General features: G+C 43.3%; 1 protein-coding gene across 2 annotated transcripts in view; it reads left to right on the forward strand.

The window, feature by feature from the left end:
• Nucleotides 1-11,287: 11,287 nt before the first annotated feature.
• Nucleotides 11,288-13,201, forward strand: part of LOC128297068 (protein patched) — a 38,504-nt gene continuing 36,590 nt past the window's right edge. For both annotated transcript variants that reach the window (XM_053032629.1, XM_053032631.1), the window contains exon 1: nucleotides 11,288-11,425. In XM_053032629.1, coding sequence (XP_052888589.1) covers nucleotides 11,288-11,425 — 138 coding nt within the window. The remainder of the gene's footprint in view (nucleotides 11,426-13,201) is intronic.

Raw genomic sequence — 13,201 nt, forward strand, 5'->3', positions numbered from 1 at the left:
TGCTTTCCTTTTATTTGCATGCGAAGTACGCTTCCGCGATTCGAAACGGTGCCGACTTTAGCGAACCCGTTCACCGGTTTTTGGCACCGTTCGGGAGGGAGTGGGAATTTTGGGAAACATTTTTCTTTTTTGTAAAACAAAATTATCAACTCCCGCGTACAAAAAGGTTATCCACTTCCACGTTCGTCCCAGCACATGCTTACCTTCCTCTGAATATTTTTTTTTCTTGCCGAACGAAAATTGATATCACCCAAAAACGAAACAAAATAAAAACACGCACACACAAAGTCCTCACTCGGTTTTAATGACGAGTTTTACGACGAGACGGGGTTTAATTTTCAGACCATCAGCGATCGCGAATCGCGTCACAAATAAAAGTCTCATTAAATTGAGATTACATTTATAAGAACGTGTCGCCCGTTTGTTTGGTCGAAGGTCCGTTTTTAAATTTCCCCTTCCGAGGGGGTAAATTGTAGCGTACGAGCAGAGTATGGCATATTTTATGGCCAATCATAAAATGAGCAAAGCGAAGAGCAACCACAGGTCACTGCGGACCTGCCCAGTGCACCCTCTAGCGCAATATGCCCCGATGAAGATCGTGTAACGGGCGGGATAATGTGTAATAAATAATTTGAATTTAATTTTAAGTGTGATTTAAGAATTTCACCCCGAACTTTAATTCGATTGCCGTCCTTAGATTGCGCGATCGTTCGATCGTTCGATCGATCGTTCTCTCTGCGCCAGGGAGTGTCGTCGGGTACGTGCTGCGTGCTTTCATTACCCCACCGATTTTGGTGTGCCACACGGGACGGTTTTTTTTTTTAAATTCATTCGTCAACCATTCCGGTCAACCATTACCATTGGGCCACCGGCGTGGAATTCTAATGTACGCTCGTATCCAACACCCTGCTCTCGTGCCGGGTTGGCCTAGTCGTCCGTATCGAATCAGGTGATTAACGTCATTTCGTGATCGCACCATCAACACACCGGATCAGCGTGGAGGTACGTGGTAACGATCGGCGATTTGTATCGATTTGGATTTGTTGCCGGGGCTGGAGCGGAAAAGTCGCGATTCATTGATGGATCGGTTTTGGCTGTGGTTGAATGGGGGGTTTGGTATCGTATCAAACGCGTACACAGACACTTTGATGGAATGTATAGCCCTTCCGGGAGGTCCCAACAATGACGAATAGATCGTATAATGGAAATGGTGCAAAATGGTGTGGAGAGTGTGAGAAATGGAAATGACACATGAGACAGCATTGGTAGGTGTTATTACATCCAGGACATTACAAGGCCTTCATTATTCGATTTCAAAAATGAAGGAATATCTTATACAATTTAGAATTATTTCTAACAAATCTATTAATAGTCTTCACTTTGTAAGCCTAAAAATTGTCTGTTTATTATCGAGGCAATTAGACCGAGTGTGCTAAATTTTTTTGTAAATTTAAAATAGATTTTGGATCTCTCATACACAGGACAGATCACTCTGCTACGGCTAATAATAGTCAACGGTTGACATTGCTGAGAATAGTAAACCAAGATTGCAGAGTATCTTCAGAGCACGTCCGATTGACGCTTTTCTTTATGGTGATGTTGAAGTGCTCCTCCTCTTATCCCGAAAATGGCTTGAGAGGAACGAATTTATCTTTATGATATTTAAAATACGTTATCGGGAAATTTAATTATTGTCTATTTATTGGAGCTGGGTCTCCTGTGAGTTTGTTAGATCATCGTACCTATATTTTCCGCTAGGTCTGTCCAACGAGCTCCCTGTCCCACAGCAAAGGTCCTGCATCTTCATCTGGAGATTAAAACCTCGTATCATTCGTCGCATACGTTACCTTCAGAAAATCTTCCGAGCCACCTTTTTTTTATTCTAAACCTCATCTCTCTCAACCTAAACATCTTCTGAATTTCTGTGGTATTGTTTACCCGTAGTTGACAAGTCAGTACTGCTACCAGAGTGTGACTCAGATGGAGTTTGGTGCGAGTCCTTTCGGAAAGATTAGAGAGAGCAAGAGCGTCTTCCGTCTGGCATATTCGTGTCTCTTAAGAGTTATTACATTTTAGTGAATTCTTCAATATCTTAAGAGTTTGATGTGCAGTTGCGCTACTTAAAGAGGTTGCTAAGGTAATTATTGCTCATCAATACACACTCTCAGTTGCAGTTCTGTTGTTTATGTTGTAGCAATACTTCGATAATGCAGGCGTAGCTTAGACAATCTTTCCGAATGATTGCTGAAGGATACTTTTGCTCTATACATGCGAACAGAACGACTTGTTTCATGAAATATCTGAATTAGAATACCTCGCACAATGATTAATATGCAGAAATTGAAGGATGAAAAAGAGATAAAGCCAATCTTCTATTCTGTTCTACTATTCTAGAATACTAAAATTCTAGAAAATACACTCTTCTGAGATTAAGAGATGTCGGGTTTCATAAAGCACCTCCAATACAAAGTCATAGAACAGTGATATAGGCAAAGGAGTCTCCAAACTTTTCAACCCCGTAGACCGCTTTGGTTGAAACTAACAAAGACGAGCTCTAAAAATTCTTTTCTGTAGTTTTATGGTGGTGCATTACTTTTGATGAAAGTAATTCATTGAAAATTTTAAATTTGGAGATCATTGCCCTAGTAATAATTATACAATTCGAATGTCCCTGCTTCCTATCTTTTAAAACCCGGACATGATCATCGGAGTTCAAGTTTTTCTCATCAAAGAACAAAACCTAATGAACCAGATGCAAGTAAAATTGTTCAAAATCTTCCCGAAGACAAAAAAACTCACACATCCCTTCTATTGACAGGGGACAGTATCTTTTTTTTCGGAACTTTTCCATGAAAACTCCAATAGAACGAAACATTATCAAAAAAATGAAACAAAACTTACACAAAATATGCTCACATGGCCACCATATAATGCAGATTGGACACGGTCCACAAGTTACATCTTTACAGCGGACGCCGAATGGTATCGTCAAAGGGCCCGGCTTTTCTCTCGGCCTTTTTTTTCCACAATTTGTTTCTGCGTCAGAGTGGTTTTTTTTATAGTTGCTGCTTTTTCTCATCCTACGAGCGGTTTATTTCCTTTTACGTTAAGCTTGCCCCGATTTGTAACGGTTGGCAATGGGTTTCGGGCGGTACATGGGTTTTGTGTGTGTATATCGCTCAGGCTGCGCACGCCATTATGCCTGACAAGTCGTAATTATTACATTTTATTCGATTGAGCAATCTGGCGGGCAGAGCGGTGCAGTGTAACAACTTAATTATTTTCTTCGTCTATGTCCTCTTTTTTATGCCTCTCTTTTGAGCTTTTTTGATGTTTTCATAAAGCTATGATGATGATTTAAATTAATTTAATGTCGTACTACAGTTTAAGTGAAATTTTAAAAATTATATTACAAATTCTACAATTATAACAATAATTATTAACAATTATAATTATTAATGTTACTATTACAACTTTTACACAACACTTCATAACTTTCCTAATAAAATAGTACAACAAAATACACAAAATAAAAATAAATCATACAATCGATCCGAATTGTACCGTGAAATCTAAAATTGATTTATGATGCACCACTTGGTGACAGGAAACTGTCCGCATTCTGACCGAATTTCTCACCTCACCGGGTACGGTTTCGGGGGGTTTTAGGTTGCGTTAAAGCTTTCTATCACTTCCAATAAATCATTTCTGGTCAGTTTTCCCTCCATTCGATGCAGTGCAACCATGGACAATTAAAATTTAAGAACCCGTGTGAAACCACAACTGAGCGTGATTTAGTGTGATTAAAGTTTTATGGTACAATTTCGTTTTGAAATAAAAACACACACACACACCGACATCATGGTGATGAAATTATCAAGCTATTCTGTTCAAATGGATAAATAATTTCCTTCGTAGAATATGGCGCAAAGCACGTCACTAGCGGCACACCGATTCCGGTGCGGGACGAAAATAAACACACGGAAAATGGACATTTTCAAACGGTCATTTGGATCGAACACCGCCAGCAAACCCTGGCTGCGCCGGGCGGGTAGTCGATTCGTCCCGTTTGGCAGAAAACGGCAGCCAAACAGCTAGCGGCAGGCTACTATACAGCCCGCCGCTGGTTCGCTGGGGCATGGCGCACTCACTTTCTCGGCCTCAAAGATCAAAGGAGTTATGCCGACCGAGTGTTGAATTGCTCTGCACACATACACACACACACGTACCGGGAGTATAAAGCCATCGGGAGCCTGCGATTCGGTCACCAAATGGGCCAAAAAACGTAACGGCGGCAGCGTGCCAGGTTGAAACCTTCCCTTCGCCTCGTCTCACAAACCTCCGACGCTGAAGCCGCTCACTTCTTAGCTCGATGGGGAAGAAAATTACAGCCCAATGTGAAACGCTAGGGTGGGAAAAGCGGGTATAAATGAAAGAAGAAGAAGAAAAAGAAGCACGAAAACAGAAGTAGAAACAAGAAAAGAAAAAATAAACTATACTCATAAAACAAGCAGACAAGCAAACGGGCACGAGATAACAGAGTGGGAAAGAGAAAGGCAATAAGGGGAAGATTTGAAACAAAACCAAAAACGAAAACCAAAAAATAAATCTGGCCAAACGGCAGGCCGATTGAAAAAACACAAGAACCAACAAAAAAAGCCCAAAAAATCACACGAAACTGCTAGAAAATGATAGAGTGGGGAGGGTTGGTAAACAAACAAAATGATCTTACCGAAGCGCCACACCGCCACAAAGCAGCTTGGGAGGTTATTTTCTGTTTTGGCGGTGCGAAAATACACAGTCGGTGGCAGAGTTTATGCACCACCGGAAGCTTCAGCTAAAATATATGGATTATCTCTTTATTTTGTTGTTTTTATTAAATTTATCTTTCTTATAGATAAAATTATTAAAAGAGTTTTTCACGTTAGTTAACTTTATGACATTGCTTATATTTCGTATTAAACGAATACTTATTTTCAAGTTATGAAGCCATCTTGAAATTTAAATTTCTACGTTTAATTCGACAATCAGGGTAAAATACGAACGAAATTACTTGCTATAATGCTAAAATGTAACATAATTTAAAAAAATTTCGAAATTTGTCAATTTGACAATTGAAATCTATTTACGAAATACGTATAGATACGTAAACGTATACGTATAACTTGGCAATGTGTAATGTTCCTAATGTGTAATGTAATTAATGTGTAATATTCCTTAATTCGTCGCATAAGATGTATTCGGCAGCCAAACAGTATTAAACCACTTAAAATAAAAGAAAAAATAAAATATTTTTTTCAAGGTTAGCAATGAATTGTATTTTTTGCTTCAATGATCCACCCAAAGGACTGCTGCCGAGCCGCCAGTGCAAAGCATAAAACCTTACTTTCGATTCTGCGTGGTCTCCATCAGCTAGAACCACTGTGCATCTCCTGTGTATCGTGGGGCAGGACAGGAACGACAACAAAAAACAAAACTGGAATTATAATGGGCTGATACCGCAGCTAGAAGCCAGCAGGGGCATTCGGGAGATGATTGTTATTTATATCAATTAATTTGCGCTTGCTGAAGCCATCAGGGCTCGCTGCAAAGAGCCCGCAATTAATTTGTCTATCATCAATCATTCGCATTCGCCCGGCAAGATAACAGCTGCGGGGCTGCTGGCGGTAGCTGGAAGGAAATGCAGATTGAAAGCTTTTATGCTATTATGAAGCCTATTATGGAGTGCTGTGCAAAAATGATTTAAGAAGGATATAGCAAAGCAAAAAAATAAATGCCAAAGCGTTGCATTCGACTCCACTGCGCGGAGTTTCGTGAGCGTTTCTGTGGGAACATAATTATGCAATTAAGATAAAAATTGATTCTTCGGAACATTAAACCAAAAAAAAAAAACTTACACCTTGAAAGGCAATAGTGGTGGTAAAAAGTGTGGTAGAAATGAGAAAAAATGTTTATGAAAACCATTTTAGGGGGCTTCCGGCAAGCGTAAAATATTATTTTTAAAATGATTTACGAGCCTCGAGCATGAGCTAATAAATGCATTACAATATTTATTTCCTTCTATATAAGTTATCTCTGAACATATCGCTAAACCAAGCACCATGAAATGAACCAATTTTTAACCATAACCCGCATCTTCCATGAACCGAGCAGGGATTAAATGCTGCATGTTTGAAGGCTTTTCCCTCTCCGAAAGAAAAAAAAGGATTCCTCTCGAGCACGCCAGGATACGTGATCGAGACCGTTTGAATAAATTTGCACAAAAATATATACAGATGTGTACGGGATGGGTTTTCCTGCTTCCCGGGCAACGTGCACCCACCCCATACGCACCCCTTGAGCACGTTTCATGAACGTGCGTTAGATAAGGTCGTGCCAGACGATTCAACCGAGACATGTGCGTGTGGGCATATATTTATGTTGCCAGGCGCACACGGGCAAAGGACGGGCACCGATCCAAATCGGACCACACACGTCGCGGAGCAGTTAATGGTAAAATGGGGACCCGGAGTCGGTGGCATCGGACGGGGAGAGTGGGGAAGTAGTGGAAAATAATACGAACGAAACATGGGCCGCAAAACAAAACACGGGTTGGGTTGCGCCAAGGGAGATGACAGTCGGAGGCATAAAAACGAACGATCGGATTTAGTAGGATTCGAATGTACGGTGGGAGCAAGGCAAAGCAAAGCAAAGGGAAGGATAGCGTTCGAATTTCGCATAAAAATTGTATTCCTGCCCAATTCCCCAAACCGATACACGTCACAATTTGGTGGTGGTATTGGGCAATCGAAAATTTCCACACGTCATCAAAATTGCTGCACTACACGAAACGGGGCCGTAAGTGCGTGGTGCATTGCCTGCGATCGACAATGCACCGAACCAGTGGACAGAAAAGGTTTCAATAAACACACACACACGCACTGCACTGCACTTGGGCGATTGGGGAAGCTTTTGGGGTGAAAGGAAACATCCGGCTAAAGGGGGTGGAAAAGTGCACCACGGAAGGGAAGTGTTGGTGGGGATGCGGTGGTGGGGGATGAGAGTGGGGGAAGGAGCACGCGACAACGCAAGCATCATTCGTTCGCACACACGTTAAACAATCGCACATTTGTGCTTCCGTTTGCCGGTTCCTGCGCACGGAAGCCATTACAGTGCGGTTCAATTTTTGGCAACGTCTCACGATCATAATTAGAAAAAAAATATTCTAAGCTGTTTATTCTAATTTTTTTATTTCATTTTCAGATTACACTATCGATAACTCTTTATCGACATATTTATTGAGGGTATAAAATAAAAAATTGTCATACAAATAGTTTGTAATAATAGACTTATTTTGATTTATGATTATTTATCAAGTTTTTAGTTTTACCAAGCAACAAAGGAGAAAAGGGGAAAAAATACATGAAATTGATAAATTATTTTTAATTTAAACACTTTTTAAAAACAATTATTTAAAATCGTTTCATAAATCAATTAATAAATTTCCGCAAAAGTGAAGTGGCTCATCCTAAAAGGAATCAACCCTTAGCACTGCTGACAATCATTTATGCCAAATCGGCACGGCAGTTGCATGCGAACTATATGCTCACCGTGCATGTGCTTGTGCGTCACCCCGGCCGCCCTGTGCGTGTATGTGTACGTGTACGTTCATCATCATCGATCAATGACAGTGATCTTGGCGGAAGCATGCGGGTGGTCCCATATAATGTAGAAGTCAACAGTCGCTCCTTTTCGTTCGTTTGTTCGCTTCACCATTCTCTTTTCCTCTCTCTCTCTCTCCTTGGCCGGTCGTCGTTTTATTCTCTTCCGCACCCTGCCGGGCCGGTTCCATTGCCGCACCCACTTGCCAGGCCCTTTTCTTATGCTGGATTTTGTTGTTATTGGTGTTGCTCTCGGTCTGCTTGCCTTCCTCATGCATCTTAATCTCGTGTTGCTCCTTTCCACCCGCTTCCTTCCTCGTTCCACAACCCTAGCCGCACGCACACCCTTGCTGGAGGGATCGCACACGACGTGCTCCAATCGAGGGGTAAAGAAATGGAAACATCAACCCCTACCGTGTGCACCACCACCGTGCCTGATGCTGTCAACCGAAGTAATGATCCAGAAATGCGATCACACACACACACCTCTGAGCACGGATGCTGCGCGTGCAGGTGTTGGTGCGGCACACATTGAGCTTAATCTGTCAGTTTTGGTCGAGAAATTTTTATTCGGCGGTTTGAATGGAAGCGTGTTTAAAATATTGCTATGCTATGTTAAGTGAGAAGTTTTTGACCAAAAATTTGTCATTCTTACATAAAAAAAAAATACAGAATTGTTCGCACTTAAAACCCTATGACAGTTTCTTGGAAATTGTACGATGAGAGAGAGAAAAACAAGTTTGAATTTTAACTTTTGAGAAAAACAAGTTTGAATTTTGAGATTTAAGTTTTGAGAAAACTCGAAATCAATGTTCTTATTATTGTGAACATGTTGATTTTTTATCGCTTCTTTATATTTTTTGTAAAACTTACTTGTGCAGAATAACATAATACAAAATTTAAAATAAAATAAAATATTGCGCTTGTTGACCAATTATCAACGAACTTACAGCAACACCTTCTGGACCATGCTTCGCATATGCGTACGCACAGGCAACAAGTCCTACCGACGATCGCTAATACACACACCACTGCGAAACGCTTTCGCACTCACACCATCTCGGTAAGGGTGGTTCGTCCGGATTTCAATGAGGCTACGTTTTAACAAATTTTACAATATGTTAACCGATTAAATATTAAATTATATTATTGAAAATAAAATATTTTTTTTGCTCAGTAGTAGTAGTAGTAGTATTCGTTTAATTCACCACATACTTCAAATTCGTATCAGTGTGGTTGAATTAACGGAAACTTTGCAAGAGCATGGCCTAAGCGCCGCACGAGCAAGCCCACTGTTCATTCCCGGTGCGCAACGGTGTAGGTAAGATGGCCGACTTTTATTTGATCGAAAACAATCGCGCAGAGCGGACGCAAACTTGATCGCTGCTCCCGGTGCTGTGAGAGATGTGAGAAGACTTTAGGCGACCTGCGTAAGTACGACGAACAGTTTGTACTGTTCCGCAGACGGATCGGCATCGGCTTGGCAGCAAATTAAAACGATTTGTTGTGTACGAACAAACAAAACAAAAAACAAAAGTGTGGAACGATCGTGCGATAACCTCCTCCGAAAAAGTAAGCGAAGTTGACACAGTGTCGCGATAGGCCGCAAAACAAAACACCCCACAGATATCGCGTACAATAGTGCGTGCGAGAGCGCGCGCGCATTGTTTAGAAAGGAACTTACGGGCGTTTTCTCTATGTGTTGGTGCGGTGCGTGCGATTCGTTTCCATTAATTAACTGGTACGATAACACTGGTGTTGAAATCTGGTGAAGATCGTGCACGGATCGAGAACGGGGAAACGTCAAAGAGCTGGCCCTGTCTAGCCTGTCATAACACTAGTGGGCGCATTTACAAGCAAAAAAGTGCGTCGGTGTAAAACACACATCGTGCGGAGATTAAGGTTGTTTGGCGGCGTCGGAATATAATCAACGTGTCCGGCGGCAACAGTCAAAGCGGATCGTTTGAAGATAAACAAAGATCACGTTGTGCGTGAAGCATACGTCACCCCCGTAAGCCATTGATCGTTAACAACGCATGTTACTGTTTCACCGACGGTACCACTCGTTTCGAACTCTGGATTGATTGCAGGTGGCACTGAAGAATGGTCCGTGTCTTCGGATGTACGCCAAGAGTTAGTAACTGTTGCTGAGGACAACTCGCGGTACATGGAATGATCACTATTGCAGTTCGAGTTCGGTAGAAAATCTCCGGCAGGTAGTGTCCGACAGCCAGCCTTTAGGATTTAAAAACAGTCTACACGACATACATAGATGCATGCATGGATCGCCCATGTGTGCTCTTTTGCGTCCTTCCGAACGTTTATGTTTATGCTTCAGGGCTTATGCACTCCCATGGCGAGCATGCGAGAGAGACAAGTAAGACATAAATAACATAACTACCGAAAACAAGTGAGCAGAAAGGGAGAACGTCAACTTCGACCTTACCGAAATAGTCGGCGAAGAAGTAGAAAACACGCGTGTGGAGTCGAAAGAAAGCCATCGGCAAACGGTGGAAGGAACGAACAAGAGTGCAGGAGGCAAAGTGAAACGAAGAGCTTGGAACAACGCAAGCAGAAGGAGGAAGGGCAAGCAGAAATTGGGAAAGGAAGATGAAACAGTGACGAAAAGGGCGAAGAAGAAACGAAAGAGAGAACGAGAAAAAAAAACTAACCACCAGCAGCGAAAAGGCGGAAGGGCGAACATACCGAGATCTTTCCGTTTTTCGAAGAAAACAAAGTGTATGGAGTTGTGTTGTGTGTGTTTTTTTTCCCTGTATTCGGGAAATAAGCGACCCTAAACGGTGCGTATGTGGTGGTGCTTCTTGAGCGTGTGTGAGTGAGTTTTCCTTGATCGCTTTTTTTTTCGGGACCACCTCGAACGCCCGAAAGACTCCGATACCGCCGCCAGATTCCCCCGCGTTCAGGTTCAGAAAGGGCCGTGTCGTCGTCGATCGCGAGTGGTGCTGTCGCTGGTGCTGTGCTGAGCGAAACGCATCTTCCCCGGGGGCGCGTGTGTGTTGCAGTGTCTGCGGTGGTGCATATCCGTTACCGTGCTGTGGAGTGCTGATGTGCAAAAGTGTCATCTATGGAAATCGTGTGCTGCCGTTTGGTGTGAATTAGCAGCAGTAGGCTAAGCAGGTGGTTGCAATTGTTGGGAAAGGTGGTTCTGCCGCAGCCCTAGGCAACCGAATCGTATCAACCTTGAAGTGTGAAGTGTGAATGTCCAACAGGCATCGAACAACCGCGTGATGGTAGTATTCCGGCAGACCATCGGAAGATGTGTCACTCAACCATCACGGCACGTGTGGTGATCTATGCGTTCGATTTAAATTTCTCTCCATCCGCGAGAGTGCTGTGAGCCAGTCCAGTGCGGGTTTTGTTGTGTGGCAACAACAGTGGCGTTCCGACGATCAATCGACGACTCCTTGCACTCCCTGGGTGTGTGTCGGTGAAGCTGATCGTGGCAGTGAGTGTGAGTCAGTGCGGTTGAAGAAACGAAAGAAAATTTCGAAAGAAAGTGAACGAAAAGTCTTCAACAAAATAATTCCTCTGCCCGGGGAATAACTTCTTGTTGGGGTGGTGCGAGAGGAGAAGAGAAAAAAAATAGTTAGTGCGCATCATCCAGTGATAAGCGTCTAAAACAAACAATGGTGGTACCAACGATGGATAGCCTACCGAGGGTGCCGGACACCCACGGTGACACCGTGGACGAGAAAGTATTTTCCGACCTGTACATCCGAACCAGCTGGTTCGATGCAACGATAGCACTCGATCAAATAGAAAAGGTAAGTGATCAGCAACTTTGCTCACAAAAATGGGTTTGACTTTATCGGTAGCTCTGGGTCAGGATACGGGATACGTGATCCTATACTGACTTTAATTCTTCAATATGTAAGTTGTTCGAACTCTATCGTTCAACATTCCAGAGTTCTGAAGTTGTTATTATAACTTACAAGCAGTGCAACTTGAGAACTCGTATGTTCATATCGACTCAGAATTCTCAAGAAAATTAGTTATAAGAACTTTGACGCTATTTATTCCAGAGTTCTGACGTTTTCGCCAAAACCTTTAAACAATGTGTATTATAAACTGAGATAACTTTTAACCGCAAGATCTCCGAATCCTTGAGAGACCTAGTTGTCAGAACTCTAACGTGCAACACTTCCCAAGTTCTGCAGTTGTCACCAAAGCTGATAAACAATGCACCCTGAAAACTGAGCCAACTCACCGAGTTAGCCGCTGATGGGCTCAGCAACCTAAAGAGCCCGGGTTAGTTTGTAGTGGCCAACGGCCGATATTATTCCATTAACCATTACAACTCAATCTTCGAACCGCTGCAAAACGGCCACGGACAAGGGTCGAAGAATTCAACGCATGTCTGCTGCAGTGTAGGGTCGCGTTTCGACAGCGGACCCCCCCATAAGCTCTACCGTTCGGTTGATACGGTCTTTCTGATCATGTTCAGGGTTGGGTCTCCTCCCTACTCTACACCACACATACAGGCGCGCGCGCACCCGCTCTGTTGTGTGCTCTTTCATTCCACCAACAGTTATGCTGCTGCTGCCTTGCCTGGTGGCGGTGTACGGTTGTCGAAACTTTGTCCGCATCCGAAGGTGGTTCTCCTCGATCGCGAAGGCACCCCAAGAGATGAAGGACAGCCGTGTCGAAGGGAAACAACAACAACAACGAAAAAAAAAAGGCAGCAAAAAGCAAAAAAAAAAGGAACGACACAACATAACCCAACGCGGGCCGCCCGCCATCGAAGGGGAATGCGAACGGAATGAAGGGAAAAATAAGACATTAAAAGAAATAATCTATCCCAGCCTCTCGGCGTTTCCCGGCGTTTTCATCCCGTGCTTCACCTCGTGCTTCACGATCGATCCCGTAATACGTCGCCGTGGTAACTCTACTCACACAGCCAGAGCCCCGCACGGTGTGTGATCTCGGTGCCGGAGGGAAAATAAAAGGGCCAGTGTGGGTTTTTGGGTTTTTCGGTGTTCGGATGCTGAAGCGAGTTGATTGTACCGACCCCTAGCGTGCCGACGCCTGTGAACTTTGAACAGCGCTTGTAGCGGCCACGGTGAAAGGCAGGAAGTTTTGAGGAGGTCTCAATCATGATCGACTGCGACAGTTCCCTTTCGGGCACCGAATACCTTTTTTGGGAGGGGAATGCACGGCACGGACACGTGAGGAGCAAAGGAACGGTGGAACCCCGGACCCTATCTTAGAGGATTAGAGAATTTATGGTCCTCCAGAAATGGTTCCTGATCGGGCCGAAAGACCGATCTTTCTTAAATGTTGCTTTTTTTTTGGTCACGAGTCGAATCACTTTGGTATGTCGGCGACACGTCACACATGTGTTGTGGTGTCTTTTTTGCCTGTTTGTTGGAACTCCAAATGTGCGTACATCATCAGTACGCTCGGAACGATCTGTTTGACCGTGCTCAGGGACAGAAGAAGCCGCGTAGAAAGTGTTGTAGTACGCGGGGAGTTGTGTGGTTGCAAATCGGTGAATGAACAACACAATTGAATGAAACCGACCTCGGTACACTTTGGAATCG

The sequence above is a fragment of the Anopheles moucheti genome, chromosome 2 (assembly GCF_943734755.1).
Source record: "Anopheles moucheti chromosome 2, idAnoMoucSN_F20_07, whole genome shotgun sequence".
Classification (NCBI taxonomy): Eukaryota; Metazoa; Arthropoda; class Insecta; order Diptera; family Culicidae; genus Anopheles; species Anopheles moucheti.